The sequence below is a fragment of the Microtus ochrogaster genome, linkage group LG1, assembly GCF_000317375.1.
Source record: "Microtus ochrogaster isolate Prairie Vole_2 linkage group LG1, MicOch1.0, whole genome shotgun sequence".
Taxonomy (NCBI): domain Eukaryota; kingdom Metazoa; phylum Chordata; class Mammalia; order Rodentia; family Cricetidae; genus Microtus; species Microtus ochrogaster.
This window is the reverse complement of record NC_022027.1, coordinates 6,607,399-6,624,308: the sequence shown is the minus strand read 5'-3', so window position 1 is coordinate 6,624,308 and position 16,910 is coordinate 6,607,399. Positions and strand designations below refer to the sequence as shown.

At 44.1% G+C, this 16,910-nt stretch overlaps 1 protein-coding gene and 1 pseudogene across 2 annotated transcripts in view; one reads left to right on the top strand and one right to left on the bottom strand.

Moving 5' to 3' along the window:
- Nucleotides 1–5,638: 5,638 nt before the first annotated feature.
- The window catches only part of Acyp2 (acylphosphatase 2), a 175,371-nt gene continuing 164,099 nt past the window's right edge, over nucleotides 5,639–16,910 (top strand). Inside the window, exon 1 of one of the 2 annotated variants that reach the window (XM_026785128.1) lies at nucleotides 5,639–7,819. In XM_026785128.1, coding sequence (XP_026640929.1) covers nucleotides 7,684–7,819 — 136 coding nt within the window. In that variant the 5' untranslated portion in view covers nucleotides 5,639–7,683. The remainder of the gene's footprint in view (nucleotides 7,820–16,910) is intronic. The other variant, XM_005359177.3, reaches the window with a different exon arrangement.
- Nucleotides 12,766–14,235, bottom strand: LOC101982219 (annotated as a pseudogene).

Sequence of the window (16,910 nt, the reverse complement as noted above, 5' to 3'; positions counted from 1 at the left end):
GGAAGGCTGCAGCTTCCAGAGGAAAGTGTAGGTGGCAAAGGAGAATTTCAGTTCTTTTTTTTTTTTTTTTTTTTTTTTTTCAGTTATGGCTCTGAGCATAGTGGCGTGTCTCATGTGCTCCTACTGGCAGGCAGCTGTTCATATATGTCAAGAGTAGCTTGCTTGTGGCTTGCAGTGGGAGGCTGGACCCAAAACACCCCCCCCCCCAAAAATCAAGAGATGCTCTTGGAGTCAAATACTGCTCCTGGGTCCAGAGATGCTAAGAGGTGGTGGCCACTGTCCCGCACTTGCCTGCCATGCGGAAGTCTCTTTCCCTCCAGCTGAGGTGCCTGGCACAATCTTTTCTCCCCATGAATTTCCTTAACTTGTTTTTTTCTATAATATCCATATCTAATAATAATTCATGGTCAAGATTATATTTAAGCCACCTATTGTGTGAAGGATCCTAACAGTGCTTAAATATGTTTCTCATTTAAGGGTTTAGTGTGTGTGTAGTTTGGAATAGTGACTTGGGGATGAGAGGCAGTGTAGGGGCCGCTTGACTTTCCGCTTCTGCTCATAGCCTGCCTTGCCTTCAACAGCTGGCAGGTGGCAGCGGGAGAGCAGCACTCTGGAAAGCCTTGGTTTGTTTGATTTTAGGTTCTCAAACAGGATTTCATTGGACACAGGCTAGCCTCAGACTTGCAGTGATCCTCCTGCCTCGCTCTCCCTAATCCGGGATTATAGGCGTGTACCACCACACCCAGCCAGAAGGTTCTTTTTGATGTCATGGTTTTATTTTTTATTTTTATTTTTTTTCGAGACAGGGTTTCTCTGTAGCTTTGGTGCCTGTCCTGGAACTAGCTCTTGTAGACCAGGCTGGCCTCGAACTCCCAGAGATCCGCCTGCCTCTGCCTCCCGAGTGCTGGGATTAAAGGCGTGCGCCACCACCGCCCGGCTTATGTCATGGTTTTATTAATTTATAAAAACGAAGCAGGGTATCAGGTAGACAGTAAATACATATTGTAGAAGGAGGCGAGCAGGCCTGCTTTTCTTTCTGCCTGGCCCCCGAAATAACAACACACAAATTGTATTCATTTAAACACTGCCTGGCCTATTATATCTAGCCTCTTCTTGGCTAACTCTCATATCTTGATTAACTCATTTTTAATAATCTGTGTAGCACCACGAAGTGGTGTCTTACCGGGAAAGATTCAGCATGCGTCCATCTGGGGCTGGAGCTTTATTGCGTCTGACCTCACTTCCCTTCTTCCCAGCATCCTGTTCTGTTTACTCCACCTACCTAATTTTCTGTCCTATCAAAAGGCCAAGGCAGTTTCCTTATTATCCAATGAAATCAAAACAAAGCAGAAGACCCTCCCACATCAACATATACAAGATGCAGAATATTTACAGAGCATAGAAGCCTGATATGTCAGCAAACTGCTTATCAAAGGGTCAAGGGTTACGTTCATTATTCTTTTCTCTGCTCGCCAACCTTCATCCCAGGTCAGATTTTTAGTGGTTTGAGAGACAACCAGTTCTGTCGTGACCTGAGAATGACTTGGGAGTCATTGATTGAAAGTTTAAGTCATTTGCCATGTACTGACACTGTGATTCTGAAAGTAGTTTTTAAAGGAATGACTCCATGAACCACAATGGGAAATTCTTTTGAAATGTTATTATGAATATCTGTAAAATGTTCATTATATATTATAACACACACATATATATGAAGACAAACATTGAAAAGTAAACCTCCTATTTTTTGTTGTATTAAGAAAGGGTCCTATGTAGCCTCAACCTTGCTTTGTGGCTGAAAATGACCTTGAACTCCTGACCCCCCGCCCTTCACCTTCCGAGGCTCTGGGATTATGAGGGTGTATCACCATACTTGGCCTACACAGTAAGTTTTTACTTTTGAAAAGTTTTAGATTTATACAATGATTGTGAAGATAGCACAGAGCACCTGAATACCTCACCTTCCATGCTTCTCATGACTCCCATCTTAGCACTGGTGGCTATGCTTGTAACATCATTCACAATGCCACCTTTATCACAATTAATCAGCCAATATTGTTCTCTTACTATTAACCAAAGCTCTGACTTCTGATTCCTTGGTTTTATTTAGGTTTCTCTTCTGCTTCATGATCCCATCAGGAGCAGGCATTATGTTCACCACCCCTCAGACTTCCGGAAGTCTTTTTTTTTCCTTCATGACTTTGATAGTTTTGAAAATAGTTAGGTTTTTTTTTTTTTTTGAGACAAGATCTTTCTATTTAGCCCCGACTGTCCTGGAACTCACTATATGTATAAGGTTGGTTTTGATTTCACAGAGATACATCTGCGTCTGTGTCCCGTGCCGGGATTAAAGATGTACACCACTATGTCTAGCTATTAAGTATTTTCTAGTTTCTCAATGAATCATTTTTAATTTTCAAAACTTTACATAAGTTTCAAAGACATACAAAATTAGAGAATAGTATAATAAAACTTCATACACCCAGAACTCAACATTCATAACCATCATCAGTTTGCCAAGATTATTTTATCTAAAATGATGGAGGAAGGTCATTGGTTAATTAAATAAAGAAGCTGCTTGCCCTGATAGGTTAAAACATAGGTGGGAGGAGTAAACAGAACAGAATGCTGGGAGGAAGAGGAAGTGAGGTCAGACTCGACAGCTCTCCTCTCAGGGGCAGATGCCTCAGAGAGACACGATGCTCCACTCTTGTGGGCAGAGGCGAGAGCTCTGCTCTCTGAGGCACACATGATGAAGCTCCGACCCAGGATGGACGTAAGCTAGAATCTTCCCGGTAAGCTCACCTTGGGGTGCAACACAGATGATTAGAAATGGGCTAAATTAATATGTGAGAATTAGCCTAGAAGAGGCTAGATAGAAATGGGCCAAGAAGTGTTTAAATGAATACAGTTTGTGTGTTGTTATTTCGGGGCATAAGCTAGCCATGCAGGCGGCTGGGGTGCTGGGAACGCAGCCCAGCTGCACCAATTACTAAACTAAAATGTCTTGCTCCCCACCCTTGAGGATTTAAAAACAAATAACAAATATATTCTAGTATTTTTTTTATTTCAGCATTTACCACTAATATAGTACGTATGTGCTGTTCATGACACATGAATTACCTGCTCATGTGTTAGGGCTGTAACTCAATTTGTAAAGTCTTTGCCTAGCGTGTACAATGCCTTGCATTCAACCACCACCACCACAGGGCCACCAAGCCTGATGTCCTGAGTTAGATCCTCAGAACCCTCAGAATTGAAAAAGAGAACCTACTCTCTGAAATTCTTCTCTGACCTCCATACATGTGTCATGGCACACGTACAGATAGACAGACACTTGCATGAGGAAGACCGAGAAAGAAGAGGGGAAAACGTAGTAGTTGTAGTTTAAGGCTGTCTCTGGTTACATAGCTAGTTTGAGGCTAGTCTGGGATACATGAAATAGCTATTGCTGCATGTAATACTTGCAACTTCAGCACTTGGGAGACAGAAGATCCTAGGAGGACTACCATGAATTCTAGGCTACATAGTGAGACCCTGTCTGACCAACAACAGAAAAACACCCCAAACAAACAAATCAAAACAAAGCTGATGATGACTGTGTTATATTGAGTAGTCAGCCTGCATTCAAAATTTTGCAGTCTAGTTGGGCTCAAAGAAGTTCTAATTAAAAACTTTGACTCAATGGTAGGGCATTTGCCTTGCATGCATGACACCCTGGCTTCTGTTCCCAGCATTGCCGAAGTGTGTGTGTGTGTGTGTGTGTGTGTGTGTGTGTGTGTGTGTGTGTGTTGTGTGTGTGTGTGTGTAGTAGGGGAGTTCTGTTCAATTAGTATACTCAAAGCTATGATCTAAGCAAGGCTTATTTATTGAATTTAGCTGACTGGAGAAAGGAAACTTTTCCTAAGACCCAAAGTAGCAAAACTACTGTTATTCTTAAATTTAAGAGGAAGCGCTTCATGCCCTGTGGAACATAAGGGGCATCTTAGACTATTTACAATGTTGCTAGTCCAGCACCTACCTCAAGCTGCAAGAACTGTTGCTTGGAGTCACTAAGTGTTGGGAGCTGTTGGATCTGCTCTTTTAGTGATGACAAAAGTGTGTCAGGGACAGCAATACTGTGGCAGAGGCAGTCATTTCGGTTGCCTGTGATATCAGTCACATTTTAGTACGAAATTGCTGAGAAATCACTCTAGGACTCTCTCATTGACTTTTTGTGGTGATAAGGTGATCAATTAAAGAGATTAAAACGTAGTACCTATCTCCTTAGGCCAATGACATCGGGACATAGAGACTGCATTGCCTACCTCCATTTCACAGTTTCCAGGGCTTGGTTGTTATACTGACCCTGAAGGCAGAGTTTTCTTTTCCATGTATTAACCTAACAGGGCACTACAAAACAAGCAAGTTGCTATTTTTCTATACTCTGTACTTCTCCCCTTCTCCCCCTTCCCAACTTCGCCTCCCCTTCCCTTCCTTTTGACAAGTTGTAGCCCAGGCTGGCCTCAAATTTAAGATCCTACTGACTTAACTTGTTGTATCAGTTACTTTTCTCTTTTCCCTAACCAAATACTTGACAGAAGCAACCCAAGAGAGAGAGAGGATTCACTTTGTTTCCTGGTTTGAAGGAAGAGTATGCATTGTGGTGGGGAAGGCATGGGAAGAAGCAACTGTAGCCAAGAGCATGTGGCAACTGTTCACACTTCAGTGGAACAGAGATAGATGCAGATGCAGAAGCAGGTCTGAGCTATAGACCTCAGCTGCCCCCTTCCTCCAGCCTGGCTCTCTTTCCTGAAGATTCTATAAATACACAGAACAGGTGTCTAACTACAAGAACCTGTCAGGCTGCTTCACATTCAAACCACAGTGTCTCTGAATCGGTAGGATTATAGGAGTATGCCACTACTCCTGACCTACAAATTCCTTGAAGAGAGGATTGAGTCTGAGGTGGCTACACAAAGAGACCCGTTTTCTGATTATCCCCCCAAACAGGAGGGAGGTACCTATATACTATTTCCTTTACAATATTTTTATGATGGTGAAAAATAAGCAGCCTGAATGTGCAATAATGGTTAAATTAAAATATTATGTAATATAAACATAATATAATGAATTAAAATATTCATTAGAAATACCATGACTTGGAAAAGACAACAAAAACTCAATTCATACTTAAAGCATGCATGTTTTATATTAATTTTATAGTTGGATCCATGCTGTATTTAAATACATATGTACATACACACATATGTATATGCACATACATAGAAACAGTCAAAAATGATAACGTATTAAGATTATGGATGACTAATTTTTTTAATTTTCTAAATTTTTCTAGATCTTTCCTATTTAAATTTACTTAATATCAGAAACATTTGCTTATGATTCTAAAGTTTTATGAAGCAAAGGATAACCAGCCTGTAGTTCACAACCCCAGAGAACCTAGACAACAAAGAGGACCCTAAGAGAGATATACATGGATCCACTTAGGCAGGAGAAAAAGATAAGATCTCCTGAGTAAATTGGGGGTGTGGAGGAAGGGGAGAGGGGAAAATATATAGCTCAATAAAAACAATAAAAAAGAAAACATTAAAAAACAATTCTAAAATCTTAGAATCACATTTTATTAGCAATCCATGCTGAAATGGTACATAGAAATTTTCATTTGCTAATGTTCAGCTGTTGGCAGATATAATACTTTTTTTTTTTTTTTTTTAGCTAAGCAAATGTCAATTGTCACTATAACACTTCTGAAGTTAATACAAAGCTACATGATAACTGGCAGAGGTACTCCTGGGTAAAAGTGGAGAAGAACAGGAAAAGGTCCACCTTCCCAGGCCACGGTTTTTAAGGCACAGAACTAATGGGGAGGATGCCCTGAATGGGGAGGATGCCCTGAATGGGGAGGATGCCCTGAATGGGGAGGATGCCCTGAATGGGGAGGATGCCCTGAATGGGGAGGATGCAATCTGAGAAGGGTATGCAAGGCAACTGAGCAGCAAAGGGAAGATTTAGGGGTACCTGGAGGTATCCCAGGTAAAGTAGGTTCCAGAGAAGAGTTTTTATTACATTCTCCTGAAAGCACTGGACAGTGGGTTACCTTCAGTGTTTGGGGAAGCAAGAAATAACAGATTAGAGAAGGCTGGATGCTTAGGTTTGGTTCTGAATGCAATGGAGAGAATCTGAGGATATCTCAGAATGACTCAAAATCTATGTGGACTCCACAGTCTTCAGGAAGTGACTTGGGAGTTGGAGAAGAAGGAGTTAAATTATGACGTCTCTGCAACACTAAGCCCATCATCAGCTAAACTGGTCGAGACTAGCAAATTTAGAACGTATCTTACCTAAAAATTGATTTGACCACACTTTGTCCGAGATTCAGAGTACTCATTTTGATACAGGGTCTCACCATGTAGCCTTAGCAGGCCTGGAAGCAGGCTGACCTCACACTTAAAACATCAGCTGGCCTCGGCCTCTCCAGTGTTGGAATTAAACGAGTATGCCACCACACCTGGCCCTGAGTTTTGTGTATTCCAGACAGAACCGATATATAGTATTTAATACAGTTGTAGCAGATTCTTCCATTTAGAAAGAGGGAAAAAAAGTCTAAATAACAAATAAATAAACTGAGAAATAGAAATTCTCACATGTAAAAGTATTTGACGTTGAGAAGGCCGGTTATCAAGGGCTGTATCCTGATTATTTGGAGTGATGGGTTAGTATAAGGTAAGACTTTAAATACCTCACTAGGAAATATAATTCTCTAAATGTAAACGGTCTTAACTGTCCTAGGCAACAGAACTGTCAAGACAAAACTACCAAACATCTAAAACTGTATGACAACAGACAAGATGACTGTGCTTCCTTAGCAAGGGAGGAAATTATTAAAATCTCTCATCCTAGACAGTATCGCATCTATTTAGAACTAAGATTCAGGCATAAACCTTTCTGAATCGGGAGCCTAACCGAAGAAGTCAAGCTTAACTGACCGGTTAGCTCACCATCTCTGTGGATTTGGCAGCTGCCAGAACATTTCGGAATTAATTCGCCAACGGAAAACCTTGTGTCACTAAGCTAAGCAGCTCCTTCATTTCAAATGCAAACCCCGGGAGTAACTGAGGAGGGGCTGGAAATGGGGGATCTCCTTTTCAGGGCACATTTGTTCATGTGGAGTGGAGGGCACCATATTTACAGAATGGCGAGCATAGTTAAGAATGACAAATATAACTTGACATTGTTGAGATCTTAAATGAAATCAGATGTGAGGTGAATGTTAACTAGTTTGAATTAATCTCTTTACAGGGTACCGATCTGAAAACATCTGAAACTTAGAAAAACTCCTTTGGCATTTTTATCTTTATATATAATGAATTTTGGTAATTTGTATCCGCTCTTACCCTCTCTCACCCTCTTACCCCTTCCTCGTCCCAACAAGTCCCCTCCGATTTTCATCCTTAAGGAAAGGGGAAAAAAAAACTAACATTTTTGTGTGTCTAATACACGTCAGTAAGTAGATGGATATAATCGTTCGGTTAAATCCCTTCGCCTGCCGACCTCGGGCACTTTAGAGAACCGGGTCCTGGAGACCGAGCAGACGCCGTCTGTCGCGTGACTCGGCGCTCGCGTCCCGGGCCGTCGCCTCCTCCGCGCCGCCGTCGCCGCCGGGCACCCGTGCCAGCGCCCATGAGCCTCCTCCGCGCAGCCGCCGTCGCCGCCGGGCCCGCGCCGCACACTCCGATCCGCCTGCTCGCGAGGAACCTGGCCGCCATGGCGGAGCCGCTCAAGTCTGTGGATTACGAAGTGTTCGGGAGAGTGCAGGGTACAGCCTGACCCTGGGAGGCCGAGACGGGGCTGGGGGAGGGACAGGAGGGAGATATGGCCGTCCATCTTAGGGCTGCCTCTTCCTTCCGAGGCACGGACTTCCGCTCGGCCATGACACAGCAGCCGCGCGTGGGAAGCGGGGGCATTGCGCGTGCGCGGGAGGGCTGCGGCAGGGAGGCGCTGGGGGCGGAGGGAGGTCACCCAGGGTAACGCTGGTGTGGGTCGGAAAACGTTATCAGGTTTGGGTTTAGCAAGGATGCTTAATGATACTGGCTGGTTTACTTTGTCCGAGGTTGTAGACCTCCTCCAACTAACTGGAGATTGAACATATTTTATACTTACTTTTGCATTTGTGCAAAAAAATATATTTTTGACGCGCTCATGCAATTTAAATGAAGTTTTCTAATTTTTGTTTCATTATAAGCTTAAATAGTTGCACAGAACATAATGTCTGACCTTGTAAAATTTTTATATTTGTAAATGACAACGTTGAAACATTCTTTGAAATTTACCTAATGGGCTTGGCATGGTGGCTCATGCCTTCCTTAGGCAAAAGCAAGTTGATCTCTTTGGGTTCAAGACCAGCGTAATCTACACACAGAGAAAATTATCTAATGGGATATAAATACCGTAAAGATTTAATATACACTATTATTCATTTAAAGGAAGAAAGCTTTGTTGAGACTGAGAATATAGCTCATTTGGTAGAGCGCTTGCCTAACTGGGTACCTGCACCACACCGATGTGATGTGGTGGCATATGCCTGTAATCCAGCCAGCTCTTGTGAGGTGGCTGTAGATGGAGTTGGAGCCAGTGGAGGGTGCACGAGACCCTGTCTCCAAAATAAAAACAAAGCTCTTTTACAATGATGTAACTTTCTGCTTGTGTCTGATTTCCATTCTACGCCCTCGTAACTTTATTCCATTATTTGGTATACAGGAGAATTCCTTACTACTCCCTCCATCTTCACCCACCTCCCACCCCAGATGTGCGGTGCATGTGTGTAATAGAAATGGGCTACAGGATCCTTTTATTAACTTCCAATAGCAATAAGCTTTAATGCTAAGCATTCGATTGCAAAGGTAAGTTTGTATTGGAAATTCATTTCTAAGCAGGAGAGCTGGGAGGTTTTTTGTTTGTTTTTAAACGGAATCATGTTTAAGGAGGAGGGAAATATTATCCTTTTATTTTGATATTTGATAGATATTTTCCACTTTGGGGTGGTGTATCCAGGGCAAGTTAAAATGAATGGGAGTGTTTTATTGTTTCTGAGAGTCACCATGAAAGGGGAGGTGGGGAAGGAAAATCACAGCAGGCAAGTCTGAGGTCAGGTTTAGGAAAGACTGCACGAGGAAGCGGAAAGCTTGAAAAGCGATTCCCTTGCAGTTCTTGAGTTTGTACCTTTAGGAAGGGCACCAGGAGTCATGGCTGTAGTGCCCACCCCATCCTCTCTGATTCCAGAAGCTGAGCAGTATTGGGTCTGGTTAGTACTTTTGATACTGTGATAATTTGACTACATTTGGAGTTAACTAAAATCCCAAAATGGGTTTTAGAAATCCCCGAGAGGCATTTTTGCTTCATTTGAAGTGGGAAGACCCACTTCTAATCCAGATCTTTGAGGTAGAAAGACCCACCTCTAATCCGGGCACACCTCTGGAAGCCTATATAAGGATATAGAAGAAGGAAATTTGTTCTTTACTTGCCCTCCCCTTGCTAGCAAGTCCATTCCTTCACTGGCATTAGAACCCACTTCTTCAGGATTCTGGCTTATACTGGAGACCAGCAGAAACATCCAGCCTCAAGGACTTAAGCAACTACTGAGCAATAATAGCCAGCCATTGTTGGATTAGCAAGACAACAGGCTCTAAGTCTAATAAATCCCCTTTCTCTATATATTCATTCTGTAAGCTCTAGAGAACCCTGACTAATAAAGATTTTGGTATCAGAGGTGGTTCTAGAGCAACAAAAGTATAAGGATGGCTCTTTTAAGTATCTGGAATAGGCTCTCTAATTTGCCAACACCTACAGTTACTGAAGCCTCTCCTGGGAGCTTGGAGAACACTAGAAGCCCATGGTAGGAACTGTTTTACAAACTTAAAGAGATAAATGCCTTTGATTATCCTGATTCACTAATTGTGACTGGAAAAAGATTTGGTAACTCAGTATGTAAAACTTTCAAGTTTGTGGAAAAACAGGGAAAATGATGATGCTGATTAATTGTTCCCAGATCTTTGTATAAATTGACAACGGAAGAGTTGTGTGATAAAATTAACCTATCTCCAGCATCTCAGAATAGGGTGATAGACAAGAATGAATTGGGTGATAAAATTGACTCAGATATAAAGTTTTCTAAGTGTGCACAGGAAGAGAATCTTCTCTCCAGCAGCCACAGAGCTCAAGTTTTGAAAAATCAAGCCAAGGTCCTTATTACAAGGTTGACTGAATTGCAGTGAAAATTCCAAGTCCCAGCTTTGGAGGGTGTCTTTGGTTAAGGTAAGGGCATTCATTGGTAAAGAATGGGACCTTGCACCTTGGGATGGGAATGTGTGGGAGTACCTATTGGAGCTGAGAACTTTGAACCCTCAGGATTTCAGGGGTTTATCTCACCAAAGGAAGTAGTTTCTACACACTCAGCAGAAGATATACGTGAATTCCCCCCCCCCTTCACCTTTGTTTGAGGAATTTAATCCTTTGTTATCTGATGAAAAGCAAACAAACCAACAAAGAACAACAAATTTTCCTGAAGGAAATGCCAGGCAAGACAATTCTGGTGTCCCACAGGGCCCACCAATAGTTGTCTCTAGTCTTACAACCAGACTTAAGGAAAAGAAGGCTCCTGGTGGGAAGGTGGAAAGATGGTCCATGGGGACTACTAAAGAGCTGAATGAGTTTGCCATTTTATTCAAGCAGACACCTGGGACTATTTGTGGGAATAGATTTTTAAGGGTGTAGGATAATGTGGAATAAACGTAAAACTGGATCAGGCTGAGTTTATTGATATGGGCCCACTAAGTGGAGATTCTAGGTTTAATATGGAAGCTCTCACAATTTTGAAAAAGTGTCACACATGAGGTTGGATGGTTGGCTGAAACATTTGTGAAAAGCTGTCATACCAAAAAGGAATTGGAGATGCCTGATATCCCTTGTTTTAGTGTTGATGAAAGGATCATCCTCCTTCTCCTTCTCTTCCTCCTCCTCCCCCTCCTTCTCCTCCTCATCCTTCATTTTGATGTGTGTGTGTTTTGAGACAGAGTTTCTCTGTGAAACAGTATTGGCTGTCCTAGAATTTTCTGTGTAGACCAGGCTGGCCTTGAACTTACAGAAGTCTGCCTGCCTTTGCCTTCTGAGTGTAACAACATTGCCCGGCTTGATGAAGGAATTTTAAGGTTCAGAGAAATGGCGATGCTAGAATGGGTGTGCTGTGTAAAATCTAATCCTCCACAAGGAGGAGGCGCAGAAGACACACCCTTCACTAATCCTATGAGACAAAATGTTGAGGGGGCGCCAGCACACTGGGAGGGCTTTGTTGTTGACCCCTTTCTTGTGTCAGACCTTAGGTTTAGAGACACTGCTGCTTAATTGTAAGAATTCAATGCAATGGGTTCAACTGGGGACCAGGCACCAGCAGCCACGTGCCAGCACTGAGTTATCAAAGACAAGGTGATCTTGGTTATTGTAATGGGAAGCATAGACAAAGCAGTGTCCATAATTGTCCTGACCCATAATGGTCATCCCAGACAAAATGAATCTTATGGCATCATGACTCATAGACCTTTGATACTGGCCAATCAACCATAGTGTTTCCATACATGAAATAGATAAGAAACCTATTGAATTTTTGTTTGATCTATATATGTGGATGAAAAAAGTCACAAATGGATGAAAAAAGGCTGCATTGGATTATGGCAAAGGGCAATCAATTTCCAAACTTGAGCCAAATTGTGAATGAACAGCCAGATTCCACCGAGGAAGGACCTAGAGAAAATATCTAAAGATTTCATGTTAGTCTTTCTCCAGTCCTTTCCAGAGGAATCTGCAGCCTTTTTACCAGGTAACTATATATTGGGGGGAAAGGAAATAGCCAGACTTTCTGGGGTCTGTTGGATACTGGTTCTGTATTGATGCTGATTCCAGGAGATCATAAGAAACGTTGTGGCCCTGTAGTTAATGTAGAGGCTTATTGAGGCAGAGACTGATATCCAACTCACAGTAGATCCAGTGGGTCCCCAAACTCATCCTGTGGTTATTTCCCTAGAAAGCATAATTGAGATAGATATAATTGGAACTTGGCAGAATTCTCACATTGATTCCCCAATCAGTTGAGTGAGGGCTCTTATGAATGGAAAGGCCAAATGGAAGCCTTTAGAGTTGCTCTGCCAAGGACTCTAGTGAATCAAATCAGTATCACTTCCATGGAGGAACTGCGGAAATTGGTACCAACATCAAGGACTTGAAAGATGCAGGTGTGTGGGCTTTTATCACATCTTCCTCTAGCTTTCTTATTTGGCCTGTATGGAAGGACAGTAGAGAATGACAGTTGACTATTAAAAACTCCGTCAAGTAGTGGCTGTAATTGTAGTTGCTGTAACAGATATGGTGTCCTTACTTGGGCAGATTAACACATCTGGTACATAGTATAAAGTTATCAATCCAGCAAATGCCTTTTTCTTTTCTTTTTTTTTTTTTTATGGGTCACTGAGGCTTTTATTCTGCATGTAGAATGGCTGGGGCAGGGGTCTTTCCTGTGGCCACCCTAGAGATTACACTGGGCTCCAGACACTAGCTTGGAAGTGAGGTGACAATGATTCGGACCAGTCACATGATTACAAATCTGGGGTTCCCAGCAGGGCTCCAGGTGGTCCAGCGGACTGAAGACATCTAAGGAAGCAGTGGCATGGGAGGGCCAAGCACTGGGCCGGCCTTGAGCCGCCTTGGTGACATCAGGGACGGGGGTCTAAGCAGCAGGTGACTCCAGGGATCTGCATCCACTTTACTTGGCCAGGGGGTTCCTGAAGCACCTGCCGGCAAACTTGGCCTTGCTGCCCAGCTCTTCCTCGATTCTAAGAATCTGGTTGTACTTGGCCAGGCGCTCGGATCGGCAAGTGGCACCAGTCTTGATCTGCCCAGTGCAGAGCCCCACTACCAGGTCAGCGATGAAAGTATCCTCGGTCTCCCCAGAGCGATGGGACACCATGACGCCCCAACCATTGGACTGGGCCAGCTTACACGCCTGCAGAGACTCGGTCACAGAGCCAATCTGGTTCACTTTGAGCAGGAGGCAGTTGCAGGACTTCTCACTGACAGCCTTCGCAATCCTCTTAGGGTTGGTCACCGTGAGATCGTCCCCAACCACCTGGATGCCTGAGCTAGCTGTGAACTTCTTCCAGGCTTCCCAGTCATCCTGGTCAAAGGGGTCCTCGATGGACACCACTGGATACTCCCGGATGAAGGACTTGTACAGGTCAGCCAGCTGGTCAGGGGTGATGTACCTGCTGGCGTCATCAGGAGACTTGAAGTCCAGATCGTACTTCCCGGATCTGAAGAACTCAGAGGCGGCCATGTCCATGCCGATGACAACCTGTTCAGTGTAGCCAGCCTTTCCAATTGCGTTCTTCAGCAGCTCCAGAGCTTCTTTGTTCTCCAGGATGTTAGGCGCAAACCCGCCCTCGTCACCCACATTGGTGGCATCCTTCCCATATTTCTCCTTGATGACATTCTTCAGGTTGTGATAAACCTCTGCCCCAGTGCGCATGGCTTTGCGGAAACTGGACGCCCCCACAGGGAGGATCATGAACTCCTGCATGGCCAGCTTGTTGCCAGCGTGAGACCCGCCGTTGATCACATTGAAAGCTGGGACTGGCAGGATGACTTCAGCGTTGCCAGCCAAGTCAGCGATGCGGCGGTAGAGGGGCACCCCCTTTTCTGCAGCACCAGCTTTGCAGACAGCCAGGGACACTCCCAGGATTGCATCGGCACAGACTTTGGATTTATTCTCAGTACCGTCCATCTCGATCATCAGCTTGTCGATCTTCTCCTGCTCCACCACATTCAGTTTCTTGCTAACCAGAGCAGGTGCGATAGTTTTATTGATGTGCTCAACAGCCTTTGAGACACCCTTCCCCAAGTAGTGGGTCTTATCATTGTCACGGAGTTCCAGGGCCTCATAGATGCCAGTGGAGGCACCGCTGGGCACGGCAGCCCGGAAGAGACCTTTTGAGGTGTAGAGATCAACCTCAACAGTGGGATTCCCACGGGAGTCAAAGATCTCTCGGGCGTGGACCTTGAGAATAGACATGGCTTGTTTCTGGAGGTCGGCATGCCGCAGAGGAAGAGCACAGAGGTTCCTGCACACACCCTGGAGAGCGTTCAGGAGAGACGTGCGCGCGACCCAGGAGCTGAGCTCAAATGCCTTTTTCTTGATACCTGTCCAAAAGGACCACCAGAAGAAATTTACTTTCAGTTGACAAAGCCAGCAGTTTATACCTTTACAGTTTTATTTCAAGAATATTTTAACTATCCAGCCCTGTGCCATAGCTTAGTTAGAAGAAATCTTAATCCCCTGTCTCTTCTACAATAAAGACATGATTGGTGCCCTATATTGATGAAATTATGCTGATTAGACCAAGGGAATAGAAGGTAGCAATCTCTTTGGACTCATTGGTAATCCATATGTGCATCAGAGGATGGGAAATAAATCCAACCAAAATTCAAGGACCTTCTACCTCAGTGAAGTTCTTAGAAGTTCAGTAGTGTAGGGCATGCAGAGTTATTCCTTCTATGGTAATGGATAGTTAATGCATCTGGCCCCTCCCACCACCAAGAATGAATGTTTAGTGGGCCTGTTTCAGTTCTGGGGACAGCACATTCCTCACTTGGTGTGTTACTCTGGCCCATGTGCAGAGTTCCTGGAAAACTGCTAGCTTTGTGTGGGGCCTGGAACAGGATGGCTCTTCAACAAGTCCAGGCTGTGTGCAGGCTGATCTACCATTGGGCCATATGATCCAGCAAACCCTGTGGTACTTGAGGTATCAGTGGAAGATAGGGATGCTGTTTGGCAGGTCCCTGTTGGTGAATCACAGAAGACACCTTTGGAATTTTGGAGCAAGGCTCTACCATCATCTGCAGACAACTATTCTCCTTCTGAAAGATGGATCTTAACTTGCTGGACAGTATCAAAGGTATATACCACTTCGATTTGATAATTATCTTCGGCTGTACATGTCTTACTTCATGATTATTTTATTTTTAAATGGTATGCATCTGTGTATGTCTGTTTATGAGTATGTGCATGTAGGTGTAAGTGACCTCAGAGGCCAGAGAGGCATTGGATCGCCTGGCGCAGGAGTTATTTGTTATTTGGCGCAGGAGTTATTTGTGAGATACTGGACACAACTGCTAGAATCCAATTCATGCCTTTTAGAACAGTACATGTGTGATCTTAACTACACATGTGCTATCTCTCCAGCCCAGGGAGTTAGTTTCTTGCCTCCCACCATGTGGGTCCCCGGATTGAACTCAGTAGTAAGACTTGGAGTAGTCCTTTTTCTGGGAGCCACCTTGCTGGTGCTTGTCTGATACTTTCGACATGAGAAGACCAGGTTAGGGATTTGACAGCAGAAGACCCAGAAGATTCCATTGCAGGTTGCAAGTGTCCCTGAGACACATGATAGTGATAACCTAAGATAGTGTTTGCTGGTTTGTCTACTGTAAAGTTACTTTGAATTTCTTCTCTTTTGACAGTTCCACATTCCATAGAGGCCCCATGGGTTTTGTTTGTTTTTCCTGTGAATTTCAGCTGCCGGCAGTGGGAGGTGAGGCTTTCCTGAGGCATAGGAGCTGGGAGCTGAGTCTTTGCTAGCACATTTGTAGCTGTGCCTCAGATTACAATGTTTCTTTGGATGTTTTGTTACATTTCCTCCATAGAATGAAGGACTAAAGAATTGAAAAAGAGGCAGGTGATCTGGCACTAGCCTTTAGTCCCATCACTTTGGATGCAGAGGCAGGTGGAGCTCTATTAGTTTGAGGCCAACTTGGTCTTCAAAGCAAGTTCAAGGTCAGCTATAATTGGTAGATAGAGAAACACTTCCTTTAAAAAAACATAAAGGGGGGGATTGAAAATTGGTTAGTGGTAGGAATGATTTGATACTTTTGGTTAACTATACAAATAATAATTTGATACTTTATAACTTTCTGCTGAACACTTAACACTCTTAGAAACAGGTCCAGGAATTCTTGGGTGGGACCTGGACTCAGCAAGGGATATCAGTGGGAGCAGGCCTGAGTCTGCAACCTCTGCCAGAGTAGGCCAGAGACAGCGACTTCCAAGGGACAAGTGCAAGGGAGCGACTGCTGAGGGAAAAGGCCCAAGCCAGAGACCTCTGAAGGACCAGGCCCAAGGCAGGGACATCTATGGGACCAAGCCTGAGCTAGTGACCACCAAAGGAGCAGGCCTAAGCCAGAGACCTCCACAGGAGCAGGTATAAGGAAGTGACCACAGAGGGAGCAGGCCTGAGCCAGAAAGCTCTGTAGGACCAGGCACAAGTCAGGGACCTCCACTGGAGCAGGCCCAAGCCAGCAAACTCCACCAGAGCAGGCCTGAGCCTGTGACCTCAGCAGGAGCAGCTCCAAGCAACCAACCTCCATAGGAGCAGGCCCCAATGACCTCCAGGATTGCTGAGTGACACCTGGGAGCCCTGAGTGACCTCCAGGAACATCCAGGTGACTGGAACCATGGCCCTGACTGCACCACGAGGAGCAACCATCTGAGCCTTGGATCCACTGACACCTGAATGATTGGTCACCAGAGACACAGCCCCAACTACACCAATCAGAGGAAAAGATGGGTAGACAGGTAAGAATCCGACACTACCAAAAACTAGTGGCTGTACAAGAGCAAGACTTGAACACCTACCCCCCAATTATAGGTGAAGCAGAAGAAAATGATCTAAAAAATAACTTTAGGAGAATGTTTGAGGCCTTTAAAGAGGAAATGAAAAATTTCCTCAGAGAAATGGAGGAAAAGACAAACAACAAATTAGAAGAAATCAACAAATCCTTTAAAGAAGACCAAAAAAAAAAAAAAAAAAAAA